At 47.7% G+C, this 10,000-nt stretch overlaps 2 protein-coding genes across 2 annotated transcripts in view; both read right to left on the bottom strand.

Annotated features, from left to right (window-relative positions):
• Positions 1–10,000, bottom strand: part of LOC121718522 — an 823,508-nt gene that overhangs the window by 88,593 nt on the left and 724,915 nt on the right. The gene's annotated exons all lie outside the window — the stretch shown is intronic.
• palb2 (partner and localizer of BRCA2) overlaps positions 1–10,000 on the bottom strand; it is a 14,519-nt gene that overhangs the window by 4,421 nt on the left and 98 nt on the right. The window contains exons 1-7 of the mRNA XM_042104420.1: positions 9,530–10,000; positions 9,324–9,445; positions 8,998–9,150; positions 7,197–7,279; positions 5,125–5,277; positions 3,942–4,058; positions 3,686–3,773 (exon numbers count right to left, since the gene is read on the bottom strand). The exon at positions 9,530–10,000 is cut by the window's right edge and continues 98 nt beyond it. Of these exons, the coding sequence (XP_041960354.1) occupies positions 3,686–3,773; positions 3,942–4,058; positions 5,125–5,277; positions 7,197–7,279; positions 8,998–9,093 (537 nt within the window). The 5' untranslated portion in view covers positions 9,094–9,150; positions 9,324–9,445; positions 9,530–10,000. The remainder of the gene's footprint in view (positions 1–3,685; positions 3,774–3,941; positions 4,059–5,124; positions 5,278–7,196; positions 7,280–8,997; positions 9,151–9,323; positions 9,446–9,529) is intronic.

Here is a 10,000-nt window from a genome sequence, read left to right as displayed (position 1 = left end):
ACACACACACACACACACACACACACATATTAAACTCTCTCCCCCCACTCACACACACACGCTGTAGCAGCGCACACAGCAAACCCTAGAGGACAACACACACACACACACACACACACATATTAAACTCTCTCTCCCCACTCACACACACACGCTGTAGCAGCGCACACAGCAAACCCTAGAGGACAACACACACACACACACACACACACACACATATTAAACTCTCTCTCCCCACTCACACACACACGCTGTAGCAGCGCACACAGCAAACCCTAGAGGACAACACACACACACACACACACACACACATATTAAACTCTCTCTCCCCACTCACACACACACGCTGTAGCAGCGCACACAGCAAACCCTAGAGGACAACACACACACACACACACACACACACACACATATTAAACTCTCTCTCCCCACTCACACACACACGCTGTAGCAACGCACACAGCAAACCCTAGAGGACAACACACACACACACACACACACACATATATTAAACTCTCTCTCCCCACTCACACACACACAGACTGTAGCAACGCACACAGCAAACCCTAGAGGACAACACACACACACACACACACACACATATTAAACTCTCTCTCCCCACTCACACACACACAGACTGTAGCAACGCACACAGCAAACCCTAGAGGACAACACACACACACACACACACATTAAACTCTCTCTCTCTCTCACTCACACACACACACACACACACACACACACACACATATATTAAACTCTCTCTCCCCACTCACACACACGCTGTAGCAACGCACACAGCAAACCAGAGGAGAATACACACACACACACACATTAAGGGCCCGTCCACACGGAGACGCTTTTTAGGTTAAACGCAGAGGTTTTGCTTCGTCTTGGCCGAGCGTCCAAACGAATCCCTAAACCGCACTTTTCTGAAACCTGGTCCCAGAGTGGAGAAATCTGAAACCGTAGCCCGTTTGAGTTCGTTTAGACAGCGAAACCGCACATCCTGCTTGCGTATCGATGATGTCATTGCCACACCTCAGCTGCCCTGGACTTGCACTTATAGTATTGCCTAACAATACTAGTTTTCATACATGACATTACCTACGATTACACTCCGTAAGATAAATATCACAACTGGTGCTGCGCAGCGCCGATAGCTTATGACTTGGTGGACTGAACACTGTTTTTTCCCAGTGTTTTTTAATGCATTCTAGCTATGTCAGTGACGTGAGAGAACTTAAGTTATTAGGAAAGTGCGGTGTAAGTTTAGGCTACATTAATTTGTGCGTAGTGCCAGTGTCATCCATTTATTTTACATGTCTTACAACATATATACATGCATGCACAGTCGAGTGAAATCAGATATAAGCATACAAAGACGCTTAGAACTCACGTTAAGCCGATGGTAGCACACTGAATGCAAATGCGCGATTTGATTTGATGCAGGCAAACGTATTGACTGTTACTAACGAAGGTTTTATAGCAATATTATAAATGTGGCGACAGAATAGCCTAGAACTTGGGTAAGCCTTGCGTTTAGTAGCCTAATTGCGGTGATAGCCAAAACTAATGTGAATCACGGACTATCCTACAACCAAAGAAAGTAAAGGTGATTAATAGGCCTACCTGCGTTAGCCAAATAAAGGACGGGACTGCACCCTTCACAAACCGTAAAATAAAGTTTATTAGTTTTACAGTTGACAGTTCACCATCAGTCCACACAAACAATTCTGGTTTCCTTGCACTAGCCATTTCGTCATAGCCTATTCTGTCTGTTTGTAAAGCACAAACTTTGGTCAATTTCTGTAAAGAAACAGTGCCACCTATAGGCCTGGGGTATGAAGTAACATGTTGAGTCGTGTTGAGATGGATCCGTTTGGACGCAAATATTCTTGATGCGGTTCCAGGGAAGACGGAGGAAAAAAAGATCGGTTTGGTACGTGTGGACGCCTAAGACTACGTCTACACAAACCGCCGGGTGAATTTTCTCTTACAACTTTCACACCTTTAACGACAGCGGTAAAGCAAAAACTTGCGCGCACACACAGAGGTGAAAGCGGATAAAGGTGCTGTAGTATAAGTATATATATATACTTTTTTTGATCCCGTGAGGGAAATTTGGTCTCTGCATTTAACCCAATCGGTGAATTAGTGAAACACACTGCGCACAGTGAACACACAGTGAGGTGAAGCACACACTAATCCCGGCGCAGTGAGCTGCCTGCTACAACAGCGGCACTCGGGGAGCAGTGAGGGGTTAGGTGCCTTGCTCAAGGGCACTTCAGCAGTGGCCCACTGGTTGGGGCTCGAACCGGCAACCCTCCGTTACAAGTCCAGAGTGCTAACCAGTGGGCCACGGCAACCCTCCGGTTACAAGTCCAGAGTGCTAACCAGTGGGCCACGGCTGCCCTGTAGTGCACATGCCAGACCAGTGGATGGCGCCGTGACTGTCATGCAGAGCCTTCACATTTAATTTGCGTGAATCGTGTAGAAGAAAACATTGCATTAGGTCTGAGCACCACTGGGCACAGCAGGGTTGTGCACAATTCAAATTGCAATTCTGCTTCCTGTTTGCTACCTTAATTAAAATGCAAGTGAAATTAAGAGCCAGTTTCAATTCAATTCTGGAATTTTGCACAAGCCTGCTGGAAAAATCATTAACATGCAGTAAGCTAATGTTTAACTAAGTTAAGCTAATGGTGTGCTTCTAACTTAGCACACCATTAGCTTAACTTATTAGCCACAAAATTGCCAGCTTCGCACCTACAGACGTCTACACGGCGAAAGTTAGCCGGCGGTTTCAAAAATTCCCACTTCGGAAGCCGGTTGAGAGGTGGGGCTACGTCGTCATAAAATTGCCGGTTACATCAGTCTCCGGTCACAGTTTCCTAAACTGCCGGCGTCATGTACACGCAAGGCGTAACCGATAACAACCTCACCGGTTTAAAAAAAAAAAAAACGGCGTTGTGTAGAGCAGTGTTTTTCAACCTACCATGGCACACTTTTGACACTTACAATGTCCCACGGCACACTAACATCCTGTGTGAAGAAAAAATAAACATACCATAGCCTAAAATTTATACACAGATATGGCCTTATTATGGCTTCTATGCAAGACCTGCTCAATAAAACAAGCGCCCTCTGTTTCATTTGTAGGTGACTATATCTAATTTAATTGTTGTTATGAACTGGATATGTGATGATTCTGTGAATACTGGATATGGGGCCCCCGTTGTACAATGCCTGCATACCACAAATAGTGCAATCATACAATCAATGAGAGCATGTGGTTATAAATTCTTTGATGCCACAGTTGCTTTTCTGGACCAGTGAGTGACATTTGGGTAATTTTCTCCGGCACACCTGATGATCTCTCACGGCACACTAGTGTGCCCCGGCACAGTGGTTGAAAAACACTGATGTAGACAGTCCCACAAATTCTCTCTCACACACACACATGCTGTAGCAACGCACACACCAAACCCTACAGGAGAACACACACACACACACACACACACACACACACACACTAAATTCTCTCTCTCACTTTCTCTGTCTTTCTCTCCCTCTCACACACACGGACGGGCGTGCCTGCACACACACACACACACACACACACACACAGACAAACACACGATACAAACACATGACACACACAGACAAACAAACAACTACTTACTTTGCAGGAATATCCTCGCAGGCAGGTTGCCATAGATACCATGTGGCCCAGCTCTATGGTTTGTAAGAGATGACCGGTTCTTGTGTTCCTAAGGGGTGCACACACACACACACACACACACACACCTCATTTTAACTCTGCAATGTCACTCACGTCATCATTTCCTTGCTAACACACACACACACACACAAATTACATGTATAAACATTAACACATGCTTAAACACACACACACACACACACACACACACACTCACCATATGATCAAAGCTGAGGAGTCCGTCCAGCCAATCAGAGCATCCGACTGATTTTCCACGGCAACCAGGGACTCAATGCACCAATCAGAAGAGACCAGACGGACCGGCTCCCCAATACTGGCAAACACACACACACAGAATGTTAGCAGATAATAGACAAAGCGTATAGCGAGTATGCTACATGACAGCTTATAGCGAGTAGGCTACATGACAGCTTATAGCGAGTAGGCTACATGACAGCTTATAGCGAGTATGCTACATGACAGCTTATGGCGAGTAGGCTACATGATAGCTTTTACGAGTACGAATACATGGGCCCAGTATTGGCCCGATTCCCGATCCCTGTGTGTGAGTTTGAGCATGTGTTGATGTTTATGTTTAAGTAATAGAGGTCGGTTCGTTCGCCACTCACGGGCCTCGAACCCCCCCACCTCAACACACACCGGCATGGGAGTGGAAGGCTCTAACCACTGAGTCCAAAAGCCCAGGCTTCCAACATGTGTTTTAAGTAGAAGTATAAGTATATATACTCTTTTGATCCCGTGAGGGAAATTTGGTCTCTGCATTTATCCCAATCCGTGAATTAGTGAAACACTCAGCACACAGTGAACACACACTAATCCCGGTGCAGTGAGCTGCCTGCTACAACAGCGGCGCTCGGGGAGCAGTGAGGGGTTAGGTGCCTTGCTCAAGGGCACTTCAGCCGTGGCCCACTGGTCGGGGTTCGAACCAGCAGCCCTTACAAGTCCGAAGCCCCAACCAGTAGGCCACAGCTGCCCCGTAAGCCGTGTGCTTTGTGTGTGTGTTTACGCATGTATTGTGTGTGTGTGTGTGTGTGTTTACGCATGTATTGTGTGTGTGTGTGTGTGTGTTTACGCATGTATTGTGTGTGTGTGTGTGTGTGTGTGTGTGTTTACGCATGTATTGTGTGTGTGTGTGTGTGTGTGTGTGTGTTTACGCATGTATTGTGTGTGTGTGTGTGTGTGTGTGTGTTTACGCATGTATTGTGTGTGTGTGTGTGTGTGTGTGTGTTTACGCATGTATTGTGTGTGTGTGTGTGTGTGTGTGTGTGTTTACGCATGTATTGTGTGTGTGTGTGTGTGTGTGTGTGTTTACGCATGTATTGTGTGTGTGTGTGTGTGTGTGTTTACGCATGTGTTGTGTGTGTGTGTGTGTCTATTACCTGCCCTCCTTGGTGAGTGTGTGCACTTCTATGGTCTGCCGAGGTTTGGGGGCGTGGCCACACGCAATCCTGGAATTGGACACACCCACCACAGTACGAAGACACGCCCCACCACACACCGTGCTCTGAGAAAAAGAACCTGTGGAGAGAACACTACACACACACACACACGCACATGCACCCACCCACACACACCACACAAACACACACAGTATGATTACACTGCCTATTCTAAAGACCAAACACTGATGATGTAACAACATATTAAAGGGATGGTTCAGGATTTTGGACATAGGACCTCATTTCCAAGTTGGCAAGTGTGATATTTATCAGTGGAGACCGTTTTCAGCACGTTTCCTCCAGTCCTTCTAGTTGCAGAGTCCGCAGGTGCTAGGCTAGGGCAAGTCATCAGTATGTCATGATCGCATTACATTTTGAGGGACTAGTTTCTTAGCAGCGTCAAAATTATACTTGCTCCGGTTAGTACTGCGCCGAAAAGTAAACAGAGAAGTGCACTCCAATCGGGACACCTAGTAGTAGCCTAGGTAATATCAGTACACCACTGCCGCTGCCGTTGCTTATATGCCTACTACCAACTTCAGGGAACAAAGTATAACTATTGCAATGCGACGCAAGGGTAGTTTTATTTCTAACATTATTCTATAAGCGCATACATTTACATAGATTGTCTGGCGTTATAATATATTTGCCTCGGGTTCACTGTGGAGTGGGTAAGACTGTTTTTAGTGGCAGGCTAACACATACTGATGACTTGCACTACACTAGCACCTGCAAAGAGGAGGGGTGTGTGTGTGTGTGTGTGTGTGTGTGTGTGTGTGTGTGTGTGTGTGTGTGTGTGTGTGTGTGTGTGTGTGTGTGCCGTGCGTGCGTGTAGTAAAGCTGGTGCTACTGATGCTACTGTGTCCTCCATGGTTTCTGCTGCCCATTGTGGCCACTAGAGTGTGGTCACTCTAACAGACAGGGGGCAGTAGAGTGTGGTCACTCTAACAGACAGGGGGCAGTAGAGTGTGGTGTGGTCACTCTAACAGACAGGGGGCAGTAGAGTGTGGTCACTCTAACAGACAGGGGGCAGTAGTGTGGTGTGGTCACTCTAACAGACAGGGGGCAATAGAGTGTGGTCACTCTAACAGACAGGGGGCAGTAGAGTGTGGTGTGGTCACTCTAACAGACAGGGGGCAGTAGAGTGTGGTCACTCTAACAGACAGGGGGCAGTAGTGTGGTGTGGTCACTCTAACAGACAGGGGGCAATAGAGTGTGGTCACTCTAACAGACAGGGGGCAGTAGAGTGTGGTGTGGTCACTCTAACAGACAGGGGGCAGTAGAGTGTGGTCACTCTAACAGACAGGGGGCAGTAGAGTGTGGTGTGGTCACTCTAACAGACAGGGGGCAGTAGAGTGTGGTCACTCTAACAGACAGGGGGCAGTAGTGTGGTGTGGTCACTCTAACAGACAGGGGGCAATAGAGTGTGGTCACTCTAACAGACAGGGGGCAGTAGAGTGTGGTGTGGTCACTCTAACAGACAGGGGGCAGTAGAGTGTGGTCACTCTAACAGACAGGGGGCAGTAGTGTGGTGTGGTCACTCTAACAGACAGGGGGCAATAGAGTGTGGTCACTCTAACAGACAGGGGGCAGTAGAGTGTGGTGTGGTCACTCTAACAGACAGGGGGCAGTAGAGTGTGGTGTGGTCACTCCAACAGACAGGGGGCAGTAGAGTGTGGTCACTCTAACAGACAGGGGGCAGTAGAGTGTGGTGTGGTCACTAACACACAGGGGGCAGTAGAAGGCTGGGATGTGGTCACTAACACACAGGGGGCAGTACAGACAGGGGGCAGTAGAAGGCTGTGGTAACGTGTAGTAACAGCACCATGTTGTATCTTGTTCACACCAGCAGAATCTGCATTGGCCTTCAAGTTATGAGTGTTGTTGTGTCTTGTGTGTCTGTTAGTTGTATTGTGTAGTTTTTGTGTGTGTGCGTGCTGCATACGTGCATTTACCTTGTTTTAGTGATCTTTAATTGAAGTATGTGTGTGTGTGTGTGTGCGCGCATTTACCTTGTTTCTGTGATCTCTAGTTGACCCAGGGTTACACACAGCAGTCCATCAGAATCAGGAACGGAGAACAGAGACACTACAGACTACAACACACACACACACATACACACACACACACAATACAAACACACACACGCACACACAATACAAACACACACACACACACACACACACACAGACACATAGACACACACGCACACACACAAAAAAACACATTACAACTAACAGCATTATATCTGTTACAAGTGTACAAAAACAAACAAAACAAAGTACATGTGATGGCACTGTTTGTGGCAGCTGAAATGTATGGACTATTGCCCTGTGTGTGTGTGTGCGTGTGTATCTCTGTGTGTGTGTGTGTGTGTGTGTCTGTGTGTGTCTGTGTGAGTGTGTGTGTGTCTGTGTGTGTGTCTGTGTGTGTGTCTGTGTAGTGTTTCCAATACGTTAACTAATCTGTGGCGGGCTGCCATAAAATCAAAACTGGCCGCCACACAATAAAGTTCTATGTTGTACTATTTCAATAATCCTTTTTACGCACGCAGCCTTTCCTTGCCCCGCCCCGCTCTCTCTCTCCTAATGAGCCCCTCGTCTGCATGTGCATCTAACAAAACATTAACATGTTGAAGGATTGCCGTTGGCACTTAGAAACCACGACGGGCTAAATTGCTATTAAATCCACTTAGCATCGTGACCATGCTGCGCAAAGTTGCTCAGAACTGCTGCATTAAAGTTAACTCTGCTAACGTCTTATCACAACATAGAGCATTGGGGAGACTAAACTAAGTTAAGTTATGCAATCAAGCCGTATCCCTAAGCTAACGTTAGAATACTGTTTGGATGTCGAGCTTAGCATGCTTAGTTACAGCTACTCATGCAGGGCTAACGTTAGAATACTGTTTGGATGTCGAGCTTAGCGCTTAGTGACAGCTGCTCGTGCAGGGCTAACGTTAGAATACTGTTTGGATGTCGAGCTTAGCGCTTAGTTACAGCTGCTCGTGCAGGGCTAACGTTAGAATACTGTTTGGATGTCGAGCTTAGCGCTTAGTTACAGCTGCTCGTGCAGGGCTAACGTTAGAATACTGTTTGGATGTCGAGCTTAGCGCTTAGTGACAGCTGCTCGTGCAGGGCTAACGTTAGAATACTGTTTGGATGTCGAGCTTAGCGCTTAGTTACAGCTGCTCGTGCAGGGCTAACGTTAGAATACTGTTTGGATGTCGAGCTTAGCGCTTAGTTACAGCTGCTCGTGCAGGGCTAACGTTAGAATACTGTTTGGATGTCGAGCTTAGCGCTTAGTGACAGCTGCTCGTGCAGGGCTAACGTTAGAATACTGTTTGGATGTCGAGCTTAGCGCTTAGTTACAGCTACTCGTGCAGGGCTAACGTTAGAATACTGTTTGGATGTCAAGCTTAGCGCTTAGTTACAGCTACTCGTGCAGGGCTAACGTTAGAATACTGTTTGGATGTCGAGCTTAGCGCTTAGTGACAGCTGCTCGTGCAGGGCTCATTTGATTGACTCTGGCACTGAATGCAAAATCCCGATGTAAATGGAAAAGTGTTTTCCAAGACTCAAAAGTGCTTGTCCCAAGGAGAGGTACGAACCTTTATTTTAACTAACTAAAGTGACCGCTACCACGACAAATTAAATCCAATTCTGTGGGAAACACTGGGGTGTGTGTAGGTGTGTGTGTAATTTTCATTCTTGTATATTTGTAAACAGAAATACAGAAGTAAAACGTTTTTGTGTTTGTGTGCATGTGCATGCGTGTGTGTTTGTGTGCATGTGCGTGTTTGTGTGTGTGTACCTGTGTGAATCTCCAGGTGTGTGACAGGCTCCAGTGACGGGGTGAGTCCTCAGTCCACACACACACACTCCACTCTCCTGCCACACACACACACATGGCACCGGATGGAGAACGCACCGCACACACGTCATACACACAGCCTTCCACCGCACCCTGCAAAGACAGACAGAGACAGTTACACACACACACACACACACACACACGTCATACACACACACACACACACACACACACACACACACACGTCATACACACACACACACTCCACTCTTCTGCCACACACACACACACACGTACACACACGCACACACACACACACACATTACCTTCAGAGTGTCTGTTTGTTTCAAAACAGGTGTTTCTTCCTCCTTGTTACACTCGAATAATGAGGAAGAGTTTGCCTGCTCCGGAACGCTTTCAGCCAATGAGGAGCCCGCTAGGGCGGGATCTGGGACATGAGCAGCCAATGAGGAGCCCGCTAGGGCGGGATCTGGGACATGAGCAGCCAATGAGGAGCCCGCTAGGGCGGGATCTGGGACATGAGCAGCCAATGACAAGTCAATTTGGGAGGGCTCTTGGGCATGATCAACCAATAAAGAGTCAGAGGGGGAGGATTCAAGGGCACCATTGACCAATAGGGAGTCAGTGGGGGAGGATTCAAGGCCACGGCTGACCAATGAAGGGCCAGTGTGGGTGGGCTGATGTGTAGTGATTGGCTGGCTACTCTGAGGTGTCTGAGGGCAGAACGGGCCGGTGCCGGTTCTCCTGGTTCCACTGTGCTCCTGTTCTGGGTCAGTGTGGGTTCCCCTCGCGTTCCCCTCAGCGCTGGTCCTCTGGTTCCATTCACTAGTTCTGGTTCCAATCGTGCTTTGTTCTGTGTTGGTTCCGGCTGGGTCTGGAACCTGACTGTTGGCTCCGCCCCTCGAAGACTCCGACAGCCAATCAGCAGCAGGCACGTGGGTGGGGCTACGGCCCAGAGAGGAAGAGAGAGAGGGATGGAGAG

This window comes from Alosa sapidissima, chromosome 9 (genome assembly GCF_018492685.1).
Source record: "Alosa sapidissima isolate fAloSap1 chromosome 9, fAloSap1.pri, whole genome shotgun sequence".
In the NCBI taxonomy this organism is placed as follows: domain Eukaryota; kingdom Metazoa; phylum Chordata; class Actinopteri; order Clupeiformes; family Clupeidae; genus Alosa; species Alosa sapidissima.
The sequence above is the reverse complement of the archived record's forward strand: the minus strand, read 5'-3'. Positions and strand labels throughout refer to the sequence as shown.